The 14,572-nt window shown below is 42.9% G+C and overlaps 1 protein-coding gene across 1 annotated transcript in view; it reads left to right on the top strand.

Moving 5' to 3' along the window:
• The window catches only part of necab2 (N-terminal EF-hand calcium binding protein 2), a 107,459-nt gene that overhangs the window by 61,544 nt on the left and 31,343 nt on the right, over positions 1-14,572 (top strand). Inside the window, 3 exon segments of the mRNA XM_034588401.1 lie at positions 5,307-5,443; positions 5,746-5,815; positions 5,818-5,875. Coding sequence (XP_034444292.1) covers positions 5,307-5,443; positions 5,746-5,815; positions 5,818-5,875 — 265 coding nt within the window.

The raw sequence follows: 14,572 nt of genomic DNA, 5'->3' as shown, positions 1-14,572 counted from the left end.
TTATCCACATTATCAGAGTGTGGAACAAAGCAGGAAGTAATCAATGAGATTTTTCTTAAATCAAAGTGAGAAGTAACCTCTTTCTATCTTTGTTGTATATCAACGAGTTTGCTTACTCCACAGAAGACATGTTAATATGCTTTGTCAGCTTTGTCGGGCCTGTTTCAATCCTGTTTATGCTCCAGTTGTTTATTTTACCACCACGGTGAAATTCATTAGTCCAAGTTGAAGAGCGACAGTGGAATATTGTTAACACTCCGGCTGAGTGAAAACATCACTGTTATCAGCCGATTACACCTCTCACACCGGAGGCCTGCACCCCCCCCCCCTGCTCAGCACAGCCTCTGTATCTCCATCTGAGTCACAGAAGAAGGAATAATTTCCCCTAACGAGACCAATCTCTGTAATCACTGATTACTCCTGCAACACCCTGTAATCAGCCGCCAACATCTTATCACAAAAGATGCAGAGTGTGTCTGTGTGTGTGTGTGTGTGTGTGTGTGCTTGTTCTTCTTATATCCTTGTGAGGACCTTACAGAGTGAGGACATTTGGCCTGTTTTGGGGGTTTAGGGGGGTACGTATGTAGTAGTGATGGGGAAGGTTAGAATAAGGGGCTAGGAGTGCGCTTTTGTGTGTTTGTGTGTTGTGTGTGTGTGTGTGTGTGTGTGTGTGTGTGTGTGTGTGTGTGTGTGCGCGCGCCCTGCAGTGGTAAGATTCTCTATACATGTGTGCAGATGCGTAGGTGGATGGCAATGAGGAGATTTGTTGTTAACTCCCAAGAAGATGAGAGGAAATACTGTGCATGAGATATGAAACAATAACACACACACACACACACACACACACACACACACACACACACACACACACACACACACACACACACATGACCTGATGGCACGGTCCAATTACTCCTACCAGATTAAATTTTTCTCATCTTATGAAAACACGTCACCTCCGCTTTGAAAAAGAAAGTGGATCCTTGCAGTGACTCGGGGTCAGACTGCAGTTCTGTGCGTGTGTCGCCTCCGTGCACCGTTTCAAATGAAGCCTTCGGTGATGTGTGAAAAATATACACACAATAAAGAATATTGAGCCTCATAAGTGTGATAAATTCTGGAGAACTCCGTCATCAATCATCGCACAAAACCAGCCACACTAACATAAGCGAACCCTGACACCCTCTCATTCCGTCTGCCGGGAACTCATAAACACACACAGATCTGAATAAGTGGACACACAAACACACACACACACACACACACACACACACTCAGTCACACAACAATAAAATCCCATGTAGCTCCACTGGTGGAAGGAGCCAGTGGAGAGCGAGGGTGTATCTCCTCCAGGGTCCGTGATCTGTGTGAATTATAGATCACAGCTTTTTTCTATCCCGGGTTTTGAAGCTGTGCCCGTGGGACACGTTCATCAGAGGGCGAGAGAGGATGCTACTGTACATACAGGAGAGAGAGAGAGGGGGGGGGGGGGGGGGGGACATTGAGGGGAGAGCAGGACAGGGTGAAGTGAGGAGCAGATTTTTAAAATAGATGACACAATTCAACACCAGTTCGCCTTCTGTGGTTTGGTGCTTCTGCTGCTTCTGGATTCCTTGTGAAATGACATCAGAGAGCTGTTTACACCAGATGTCTGAAGAATATGGCTCAGATTAAGCATTTCGAAAATTGGTCCAAAATTTTCTTTCTGATCGTTGTTAAGTTCTGATGAAGGAATTTGTATAAATTTAAATAAAAAAGGCTTTTTATTTACATACTGTGGTCCCAACAGCAGTTTGAATGTTTACTGTAATTGTTGTGTTCCACCAACACTTTGGCAACATCCATACTAATATTTTCACTTGAAATAATACTTTTAACACTCAAACAATCTCCATCCAGACTCGTGTTTTATTCAGTAACAATGTTGTTCACCTGAAAACGCATCATGTGACCGGTCCTGTACACTGAGCATGTGTGTGCTGGTGCAAACAGGAAGGAGATTGACAAGTGGAAATGTCACTGACAATATGTCGTGACTGCAAACAGCCAATCAGGGAGCAAATGCCGGTGATGCATGGTTCCAAGCGGCCTCCGTCCGACAGCGCCGCTGTTGTAACTACAGAAAAGAAGCAGTATTTACTGTGTGTTACTTATGACTCACACCTGCTATAGATCAACATACACCCACATATACACACTGTTTAAAATGCACACACACAAACACACACGCTGCTTCAAGGATGCAGTTTAATTATGGCAGAAATATTCAAGCAGTGAAAGTACTTCCCTGAGATTCCCTGAACAAGAGAATACGCAATACACACATGTACAGACTTCCCATTTGCTGTGTGTGTGTGTGTGTGTGTGTGTGTGTGTGTGTGTGTGTCTGTGTGTGTGTGTGTGTGTGTGTGTGTGTGTGTGTGTGTGTGTGTGTTTGCGCTGAGGGCTTTTATTCTGACCATAAATGAAAAACAACAATTATCCAGCACATTTTATTCCCGTCGCAGCTTTGAGCCTTTGGAGTTTCCTGACCTCATCCATCACGACTCTAATGTTTATTCTGAATCTGCTGGTTAATAAAAGAGCGACTTCAGTACATTCTGAATTCGTCCTGAGGGGAATTCTCACCCGTTTGTTCATGGTGTCATTTTAATAAATATTAGTGCTCGTAACTCTGAACAGAAAAGTGGAACCACAGAGGGAATGAAGTACTGAAAACACTAAGACCAGAAACACTACACTTACTGCACTGGACATGATTCACGCCACAAAACCTATCGTCTTATAACTGGGAATCTTGAAATTGTTGTGGTTTTTCATGTGACATGTTTGATTATTAGTCCTCAGAGAAATAAGTACATAATAGACAAAAAAAACCTAGAATGACAAACCTCCGCCAAGGCCAACAAACCCTGCACTTTTGACCAAATTTAAAGAAAATGTTATTCAACAGACTTGTATTATATAAGGAATATGTTGAATTCTTGTTTTCTCCACTGTATCAGTATGCTCACTTCACCAAATACATTTATATACAATATATACATATATCTATTTATTCCAATGTAGGATCCCTCTTTGGTACTGAACCTCAGCATGTTAGTTATTAGTGATTTTTATCTGTCTCTCCTGAGTCAAATTGCAAATTAAATTGGAACCACGCACATAAATTCTATAAACAGTGATTTATGTTGGTGCTATTTAAATAAATACATTTTAAACGTTTGTTTTTTGCGTTTTATAATTGACGTTAATGTAAATCCGAAAGCAGCTGGCCGGTCTATTGCTCACATGAACTGATGAGGAGGAGCCCTCCTCTGAGCCAATAACTGCAGGCTCGTATGTAGGACATATGGCACTGTGTGTGTTTTACGCGAGTAAAAGCCCTTGACTGTAATAATGGAAGCCAATACAGCCAGTGTGATTCTGTGTCTCGTGAGGCCGCTTGTCTTTGATTAGAGAGCAGCAGAGGAAGGCTGACTGCACACGGAACCTTAATTGTCTCCCTGAATCACTGCACTGTGACTTCTGACAGTAAAGCTGACATGACCGACTGACTCCACTGTCTGGGGAAGGTATTCGGTCAATTATGACCACGCTGTTGATACTGAGGTTGTCATGTGATGGTCTGATGGTTCTGTGGCCTTAGCTGTGTCTCGGCATCTTGTCCAAACAGTAGCATTTAGAGTATGCTGAGGAAAAACGCAAGACATCCAGGTTAGTCTGAAACGTCATTGTGGACTTACGGAGCACTTTCTGGATTCTTAGCTTTCATACTGGCCGTTTTGGACACTTATGTTTTCACGTCGCAGGAAAACAGACTGTAAAGAAGAGCATGTACATGTTGTGTTTGTCAAACGCTTCCTCAGACAACCTTGAACTTGGGTTTCTGGACTTCCTCCCAACAGTAGAAAGTCGAGGAAATGGACGAAGCGTCTCTACTTCCTCCCGTTGTACAGAAATGAAGCTAATATTCTAAAATATGGGCTGCCATGATGACATTTGGAGCCAGGGTCTGGGCAGTAGAGATCGTGGTGTGAAGCTGCAGCAGCAAGTTTCCCACTGATGCAGTGTAATTGTGTTGTTGTGGTTTGTTTTACTGAGACTAAATACAAACACCACCCCACTCTTTAAACACAGATTCCTAAACAGCAGACACAGCTTCAAACATGTGTGGAAATCCACAGCTTGGACAGGCCCAATGTGCCTAGTTACCGTTGCTAAGCTGTGATTGGACAATCAGTGTTCAGGGAAGGTGGGGTTTTTTTTAGCGCCCAGTTCCCTAAATAATTAAAAGGTGGGAGATAAGGTCATCAGAGTTAAAGCAGGAGCTCCAGTCTTGCCTCCTCTGACAGTTCAGCGTGTTCACGAGTCCCTGTGCTGCGCTGCCGACGTCACGTCTCTGTTCTTTAGTCCTGAGAAAGTCTTACTCAGGTTAGAAAACTTCACATTTCCTGCTTGATAGAGTAGATCTCACCTCAAGGGTTCACGGCAACAATTCAGAACAGCTTCAGGAAAATGTTTAATTACCTTTGGATCAATAAGCTCTGAGCAGAATGTGCTCAGAGCTACAATGTTTTGTAGCAGATTGCAGCGAACGATGCTGACGAGTGAAAACCTAATTGAGTTAAAGGCTTTTGTGTTTAATAAGAGGAGGTGATTATATTTCAGTCTAACTTTGTGTCTGCTGAATCTGAACTGAAAGAATGTTCAGTCTATAAAAACCACAACTCAGCACCTTTTTGAGTCCAACAGGATTTAAATGCAGATGGTTTGATGAAGATGTTTACGTTATGTCCATGGACTCTATCGCTGTGTCTCAATTCAGAAGCTGCTTCCTTTCAGAAGCTTTGTTGACCAATTACGTCACAGCGGCGCAACTAAATTTGAAGGCTCCTCCTAATGTGGCCTCCCACCACTTCTACTTTTTAATTTGGTCCATGCCCCATCTACTAACATGGAGGAGACAGGCTTTATGACCTATACAGCAGCCAGCCTCCAGGGGGGCGATTGACATTGAATTGAGGAGGTTTCAGAGGGAGAAGAGGAAAAGAAGAAAAGAGTAAACGACTCAGACAGAAGATGTTAGACGAGAAAGTAGTTTTTCTAGTTTTACTCCTTATATTGTGTCTTTCCACTGGAAACCTACTTTAACAGGAAGTGAAACTAGAAGCTGTGATGTGTGACAAACATGGAAACAGGGAAAATAACTTTCCTCTTTTAACTTTTTCCTTCCAAACAACTTCAGAGACTAGTTCACGTATGATCAAACCCATTATTTACATTTTGACCTTCTGTGTCCCCAGGTTTACGAAAGAGGAACCAACGTAGAGCAGTTTGTGACACGCTTCCTCCTGAAGGAATCGGCCAATCAGATCCAGTCTCTGCTGAGCTCTGTGGAAAGTGCTGTGGACGCCATTGACGAACAGCACAGCCAATCAGGGTGAGACTGAGGGAAGGACTGATGTCAGACGCTGTGAAATTGGGAGTGTGTGTGTGTGTGTGTGTGTGTGTGTGTGTGTGTGTGTGTTCATAACTGTGCACATGTATCAGGGCATTATGTGTAAAACTCGGATTGTCAGCAGTTGTAATGGAAACCAGGCAGTGTTTCAAGCACAGATCTTGTATGGTTAAAGCATCTGTCGCTCACACACACACACACACACACACACACACACACACACACACACACACACACACACACACACAATGTCTCGTTATCTAACTCTGCCCCTCCCCTCTCAGTCATCTACCTGCCAAGGCGAGCCCACGAATGTCTGAGAAGCGCAATGACAACGCTGTCCCCTGACTACCCTCCCTAACAATAGAGTCAGCGCCGCCAGGGAGGCTGTCAGGACCATCAACACTGCTTCAGGTGACCACACACACTCACACTCACACTCACACACACACACACACACACACACACACACACACACACACACACACACACACACACACACACACACACACACTGCAACACTTCCTCTGACTTCATGGTTGAAGTCCATCTGTCATCTGCTTGTATGATTAGCATCACATTCGCAACCTGTAGTCGGGGTAGATCATCCGGGGTGAGCAGAAATCAAAGCCTGACTGTCACTCAGCACAACTTCATCCACTGCACGCACACACACACACACACACACACACACACTGAAATCTGTAATGTAGTGTGTGTGTGTCACGTAAACGTCAATGGCTGCAACAAGAAGTAGAGTCGAGGTGAGTCTCAGGGGAGAGGAAAGTCTTAAAGGGCAGAACAAACTGTAATCAATCACTGGTCAGATGTTATTGACGAGTGTCGGATGTTCCGTCTCGTTTCAGGACCCATACGTCATGTTCACCCTCCGTATCAGGGTCAGAAATGTGGTCGGCTGCTACTTGACAACTTCGAGCTAAAATACTGACGTTCTGCTAAAGACTATTAATGTCACTGATGATGCATCTGGTCGAGATCCTCCATTTGTGTTACAGTGGCCAACAGATGGTGTCCCATAGATATGCCTGTGGGTTTTTTCACCATGATCCATGAATTGTCTTCTGGGAAATTGGTGAAAATGTATAAAAAAAAACTCCTTTCTCACAAAGAGAGTGATAAAGAATTCCTGGATTTGCTGCACATGTTTATTTGTTCTGTCTTGTCCCATCGTCCCGAGTTATGAGGAAATCTATTAACAAGTTTTTGCGTAATCCTGCTGACAAACAAACAAACCAACCGAAGCACGGGGGTGAGAATGCAATGCCCTTGCTGGAGGTAATGAGAGATAATAACTCAAAAGTACGATCATTAGGCTTTTTCACGATATTCTAAATTCAATAGACCCTGTCATTGGTCACCAATCAACACCCTTTACTCTTTCTGAAGCGTAGCCTGAGCAACTAGAACGATTTCCTCCAGCGTCCATTTACGTTATTGCACATTGATCATCAGCCTGCAGACACGTCACCATGAACATTGTGTGGTTTCCAGTGTTACAGAGGGGAAACAGCTCAGTGTTTGCATGGCTGCATCCGTGGATGAGCCAATGTTTAACCTTTGAGAAGGAAGAACAGGACATTGACCTTTTCAACGAAACAAACAACTCATCAGTAACAAACATGAACTGCTTATTCTTCGTTTCAGGGGCGGAAGCGTCCGTTCAGCTGAATCAATGCATCGGCTCATTTGTCAATTTGTAATCAAGCCAATTCAGCTGCATCGATCTGTTAAAAGAAGTAACTGGACTGAGTCACTCAGCAATAATCAATGCGGTTTAATGTAATGTTCTAACTATTACGGTACATATTGTTACTGGAAGTACTTGCATCCCAATGAGGTTTATTTTTAGCTACTAAAGATATTTACACATTAAAACTGATGAAAATAATAATGCATTTCATATGATATTAATTAAAACATCTTTGTTTGTTATGTAGATGTTTAATTCTTCATTTTGTTTGTGCAGTAACAACATAAGGATTGTTAAATTCCACCATATTTACCATTGTAATTGTACAGTTTTGCTCACTGACACTGAATCAGGCCGTGAATCTATAAAACCTCCACTAAGCAGTTTATGTTTCGTTGAATCAAATCCAGAAATCCACATCGAGCATGTCCTTTTGTAAAGGTCCCGTGTAGCTGTCCTTCTCGGTGACTTGTGTATAGAGCTGTTTTGACAACAGCCATTATTGATTGAGTGAGAGATGAGAAGTGATCAGAGAGACGCACGTTCAACTTGCATCACGCTGCATCGACTGAGGAAACCACAGCATCTCCTACAGCAGGTCCCGTGAGGTCACACACAAGCACCAATATGCACTTCATAGACACCTGTGAGGGACTTGACCCAGTTCAGCACTGACGTGAATATAAAACACAAATGAAGCCTCTAAAAGTCGGTCGCCTCAACAGGATTATGTGATTCATGGCCTCAGTGAAGCACTCGAGTCGCTAACAGTTGCCATGGTTTCTATAAATCTTTGTGTTTTACTGCTGTGGCATTGGCCTTAATGTCAGACTGGGGATGACAGTGACGACTCTTTCTTCCCTCGCAGCCTTGTGATCCTGACAGAGAACAGTTTACTCTTCATCATATAACAACTCCTCCTCACACAAGATGCACACGCTGCTTCAAAAGAGACGATAGATCTTGTGTGTTTGCGTTGACGCTGCTCGTTCACACTGGAGTAAACATACAGAAGAGATGTTCCGATGCCGTGTTATTGAAGTGATGTTTGCTATCAATGTTGTATCAAAATGCAATAGAGCTTCTTTTATGATCTAGTTTGACAATCATAACTGAGAAAGAGCTCAAATAAATAAACCTTTACTTCCTTTAAATAGTTGTTAACGTGCAGCCACAGTTTATATGAAAATAAAACTCTTTTTAAACAGCAAGGTAACAGTATAAAACTACATCTGCTATATAACAGTTCCTTAAAAAACAAACGTGCAGCCACAGTTTAGAAAAATAAAACACCCACACTGAACGACATAACAGATTAATGCCTTTAATTTCCCATTAAATGATCAATTGTCTCGTCCTGTAGCGAGGACAATATGAGAGACACTTATTGTGTCAGCTGTGTTTCCTTTAAACGAGTCAGGGACATGTGACCTTTGACCCTGACGCAGATGCAGACGTGTTGATGGAGAGAATGTGGACATCAGGTGACCCAGGCCACCGACAGTGACACAGTGGTCCAATAAAACCAGACCAAAGGGCTGCTGGGTAATAACATCTGAAGCCTGAACTAACATGGTCTCAGTGTTGAGCTCATCGTCCAAATGCAATTAAGTCCCCGAACATATATATATATGCGTGAGAAACTCCAAATAAAATCTTCTACTCCATTGAGATAAATAATGAATGCTTTAACTCTTAAAAAGTAAAAAGTACAGAAGTTATTTCTTATAATTAGACCGTTTCTGGTAAACCACCAAATGGTCCAATTAATGAAGAGCAGCACATCAAGCGAAAGAAGTAAAAACTTAATAATAATTCATAAGTAATTCACATTTAATCATTGTTGCTTTTTGCATCGCACCGACTTGTCTCGTCTCGGACGTCAAAATGCAGAAAGAACGTCAGGTTGTACAAACTGACGTTTACATTTTAAAGATTTGTGTCGGTGAAGATTCACCAGTTTGAAAACGTTTCTCTGAGTGCTTCAGCTTTTAGTGGTGCACAGAACACACACATGCAAAATTCAATTATTTTCAGATGACCTGTGGAAAGGCGACGCCTCAAACTGACAGTTCTTCCCTCTGTCAGAATCCGAACATCTGTCACCTGTCAGGGGAGAGTTCAGCAGGATGAGTGTGAGAAGAGGCTGCTGAGCTTCTCACTGCAGAGAGTTCAGCAGTCATGCTTTAAATGAGGTTTACATTTTGTTTCATATGAGTCAGAGGGAGAATGGTACTTTTAGATCGAAGGGAATTCTTCACTAGTGATTATTATGATAAGTGGCTTCTCAATAAATAGTAAAAATACAGTTTTATTGTGAGGAATACTTTGTTTAACGATAATAAAATATTCCTTTTTGATATATTGTCAGAAGTTCATTATTCATTCATATAGACGTTGGAATTGTCGACACATGAAACACTCAAAACTTCCTTATTTTTTTGCTTAGAGGCACATTATAAAAAAATATTGTTTATATGCAGCTTTACAATCATTTGAAAGGGGGAATAAAGTGTCACTTTATCTCACGGCAAACTGAAATATATCCCACGTTTATAGGAAATGTGTCCGAGAGACATGAGCTCTGAATCTGCTCAGTGTCTCTGCTCATCCACTGGAACCGTGAAATAATCTTCATTCTTCAAATAATCCTGCGTATGGGAGCCGGTATTTATTTTCCTTATTCATTTTAACTTTCCAAAACAAGGCAAAGACGTGAAACCAGCCTTTACCGCTGTTTGTCAGCCTCACCATCTTTCACCTCGTCGTCACGCCTTCCTTTTTCTCGTTTCCGTTGTCCTCCCCCCCCCCCCGGGATACTGTAGGCAGTAAAGTAGCTGTGACAGCCGAGGACCTTCACGTCAGCTGTGCTTTGTCTTGAGTCAGGACGAGTCGATTGATTAATGGCCCTGAGATCCTCTCTCTCCTCTCTCTCCTCTCCTCTCCCCCCCGCTCCCTGTCCTGCTGCCCAGCCTCCTCCAGTGTGAATGAATAATCCTTCACTCCTGAGTCACTTCTTCATTCTCTTCCTCCGTCATTCTTCTTCTTTCCCCTACACGCGAAGTCACCTTGAAGTCGTATCGCCCTCTTTCATGTCATAAAGGCAGAGAGGAGTATATGGTGTGTTGTCTCTCTGTGACTTGATCAGCACAGGAAGAAAAAAAAAAAACGCAGAAGGACAAAAGAGCAGAGATAACAAAGCGGTGAGTGGGAGACGAGTGGGGAAAGAAACAAAGAGTGAGAACGAGAAAGAGCTAAAAATAACCAGCAGCATCTTCAAGTGAAGCAGCTGTGAGCCACGCTTCGTTCTCACTCTCCTCCAAGTGCTGTCGCTTCACTATTAATTGTAAATGAACTGCGGTTTATCTTCACCGCAGATGTCTTTATATGTATTTATACTGTAGGAAGGCGTGTGACTGTGGAAAACATGTAGACTGTGACATTTTCCGATTCCTCTAAAGGTCGCTGTTACTTTTCTTCTTTCAAGCTTCCTGTCCTCAGCACACGTGCAGTTTAAAATGTAAACAGTGGAATTACCATCAAAATCCAGGAGGTTTTAGAACAACAGCACAGAACGCCGGCTGCTCATTTCAATATCATCACCGTTTTGCCAGTGAGAATTTAGCAGATTTCAATTTCTGTATGTAGCCAAACAATTAATTAAATGCTATTGCCTGAGTAAGTTGGAAAAACATATCTCGAAACTTGTAAATGAGCCGTTGATGGTTCAAATTATATCATCAAATCATATCATCTGCCAGGTGAAGCATCATTGTCCTCAGGATCCAGATCAAATATATTGGTGCAGCTTGATTGAACTTTAAGATCTTCTAAGTTCTGTTATAGTTGTTTACTAACTTGGGTAAAGTCGGCTGGAGTTTTAACATCCTGAATCTAACAGAGATCAGTAGAGAGCCACTAAACTCTGACAGCTTTCGACACTGGCCTCCACAAAGTGGGGACTTTAGTGGAGTTAGATTCAAAATGTGAAGTTAACGTTCTGTTCTAATGTAGATCCTCAGCAGTATTAAACCCATTTTCACATTTGATTTTGAAAAGTTGAAGAAATTACGTGATTTTCTTCAATTGCAGAGAATCCTTCCGAATTACAGCACTTCCACACATGAGTAAGATTGGGCAATTACTGGTCAGGGGCACATTTCATACATCACTGTAAGGAATGAACTACTTTTAACCTCCTGGGTCGACTATGTTATTTGCAGGAGCAGCAAATGGACAAACAGCCTGTAAAAGATTGATCCTCCTGTGGCACGTTAGCATTCATCAAACATAGCAGAAGTATTAGTGGACAGCACATGTGTATTGTGTGTATTGTGTGTATTGTGTGCGTTAGTGCGTGTTCACACCCAGCTGTACCAAACATGATGTGCCTGTGATGGAGACGAGAGCGGAGGCGCCGTATGTTTTTTCCGTCTGCTGAGACAGATGTAAGAGGAACAGTCATTTATTACAGAGAGACACGAGATAATCCTCACTGGTCTGGTGTCCATTACTGAATCTAATGGCATCAACGGCAAACTGATCATCTTTTTAAGATGGATTTAAGTGGACACTGTTGATTATCGTGTCATCGTAACCATGAAATATCCAATGATCCGAACCGTTGGGTAAATACGTTTGTCCACGACAGGATGTCTTCTGTCCTTATCAAGCGGGAGATGGTCTCTGAGTGGGAGGAAGTGGATGATGTGTGATCCCAGCAGAGGAAAGGGAGGAAATGCTGGCCTGTGACTCTTTGGTGTAATTCCACTTGTTTCCAGTTCAGCTTCAACATTTTGTGTCCTGAACGTTATCGGCTCCTAATGGCTAATTGAGAATCTGCTGTGGAGAAAGAGATCATGTTACATAAATATAATTAAAAAGCTGTTAAACTGATGAATGTGCCACCATGTCGTTAACAGTTTGTACATCTTTGTCTTCTCCTGAGTTTTGTTTTTCCGACTGTACTACACTTCTCTGTAGTTTGTTGTCGTTGGGACTGTGGCTCAGGTTGTGTAGCAGGTGGGCCACCGTTCCCTGGGTTGGTGGTTTGATCCCCGAGTACCAACAAAGTCAGCTGATCCAATAGTCTGTGGAAGGCTGTTCTAGAGCCGAGGACTCAGTTCTCCAAAGGCTAGATCCACTTCAGCCTTTAATCGGGACTCGGGGAGTTGAGACCTAAGGACTGAGGAGCTCAGTTATCTACTCCAGAGAGAACCAGGTCGTCTCGGTCAGTAATCCAGCTGCTGAGTTTTGAATAAGTGCATTAGTCTGGGTGGGAAGATTTTTACTGCTGAAGGACAGAGCAGATCTGTCCGCAGCTGAAAGACAACAGCAGCACTGTCAGACATTTGTGGGCAAAGAGGAATTTATCAATGGATACAGATGAAGCTTGACAGAACTTTGATTGGGCGATTCTTCAAAACCCAACATTCAGTCAACGCGCTGCATGAGCTCTAACATCAAGAGGAACGGTAACCATAGTTACAGAGAGCAGCCGTGCTAAATGTCTCGTGGAGGGGGGGGGGGAATTGTGTCAGTTGTAGGAACGTAGAATGAAATGAAATCACAGTCAAGACGGATGATTTTATTTTAAGATACAGATAAAGTAGTTGATGCTCCGTTCCATTAAGTCGGGTGATGTGATCTCTTCCTATGTCCTGCCTGTAATTACAGTCCATTCATAACTGTATGTTTCTTATAGATTTTCTATAAGAATTAGATAATCCCAAAACTGCAGAATGGCACTTTTCTTGGTGACTTGTAATAAAAGCTTCCAGGAGAAATGCTCAGGGATGGATGGTTCCACGTGCTCCAGAGAGGAAAAAAATGCTCTAGGACAAATGACGGAATAATGGACAATGGATTGCGAGATGAACAGATTGCTGCGGCGTCAGCAGTGATGAGGGCATTGTACTGGACCCCTGCGGTGCAGAAGGAGCTGAGCCACGAGGCACAGCTTTCAATTTACTGGCTGCTCTTCGGGCCAACCGTCCTCACCTTTACTCACAAGCTCCGGGTAGTGATTGAAAGAACGAGGTCACAGATACAAATGGCCCGGGTGACGGGATCCCCAAGGAAGAGCTGTGAAGCGTAGCTAGAGAGAGAGAGAGGGATGTCTGGGATACCCTACCGGACCGACTGTGTCCTCGACCCAAGCCTGGAGACGTGAGAACCATCATTTCCTCCTGTTAGGTCCCAAAGATTCCTCGGCTAAGTTAATATCACTGTGTTCTCCCACTGTTTAAATTCTGAAGAGCAGTTAGTTTCAAATACTCCTTTGCATATATTTTCTCCATCTTCACAGAAGACTTGGTTCCTGGGGTGAAATTACACTGAACTCTTGAACTTTTTCAGCCACTTATTTTTAAGAGATTGTGAAGCGACAGTGGAGCTTTTCTTTTCTTTTTTACCATGATTCACGTCAACACATTTAAATACTCGGTGACACAGAATGGAAAGTTAAATTAGGTGAATGTGGAATAACTCAAATCAGGTTTAATTGAGGGGAAAGTCACTGGAGCCCCCCCCCTCCTGCTGCTAAATTCGAAGGCTGTAATTCCTCACACACTTCTATAATTGACCTGGGCACTTATTTTCCATCAAAATGACCACTGGGCTTTTGTCTCCAACTGTCTCCTTGGTTACAGACTATGGTTTAGTTGATGAGTGTGTGTGTGTGTGTGTGTGTGTGTGTGTGTGTGTGTGTGTGTGTGTGTGTGTGTGTGTGTGTGTGTGTGTGTGTGTGTGTGTGTGTGTGTGTGTGTTTGGGATGGAGGGAGGTAGCTCCTAATTGACTGGCTGTAAAAGCTTTTAATGAAGAGTATGCAGCCAGTTCTCCAATTAGCTGTGAGGGGCCCATCAGGGGATGAAAAGAAGACGGCAGCTCAGGAGAAAGTGAAGAGGGGGGGAGGAGGAAGAGGAAGAGGAAGGAATGGCGGATAGAAGAGAAAAAGACCGGTGTGGAGGTGATATAAATCCTAAGGAATAAATGTTTTCTCACTTTTCTTCCTCAGTTTTTTTATTCATACCAACACAACAATAACAGAGCATCATCTGCAAAGAGAGGGAGGAACACTGCACATCTACCACAGGAGATAATGAATAGATGAAAAGGAGCCCCGTGGTGTTTTCTTGTAAACAAACAGAAGTCAAATTAACACCCACCTCTCATCACTACACACGGTGTGTATCCTCGAAGTCTAAAACGGTTTTTAAATCATTAATTGCTCACATAAGCTGTTGGGTCTGGACATCAAGTCTTTCAGGCCTGTGAGGGCGGGGTCATACCTTGGAAAGACAAGGAAATTCAAGAGCCTCTGGTGATAAGGACCAAAGCCTTATCTACCAGCAGAATGAATAAGTGACGTCTCCAGCCTCCTGCCACCTCTCACCTGAAC

Source organism: Hippoglossus hippoglossus, chromosome 6 (genome assembly GCF_009819705.1).
Source record: "Hippoglossus hippoglossus isolate fHipHip1 chromosome 6, fHipHip1.pri, whole genome shotgun sequence".
NCBI classification, from domain to species: Eukaryota; Metazoa; Chordata; class Actinopteri; order Pleuronectiformes; family Pleuronectidae; genus Hippoglossus; species Hippoglossus hippoglossus.
Note: the sequence above shows the minus strand (reverse complement) of the source record. Positions and strands in the feature narration are given on the sequence as shown.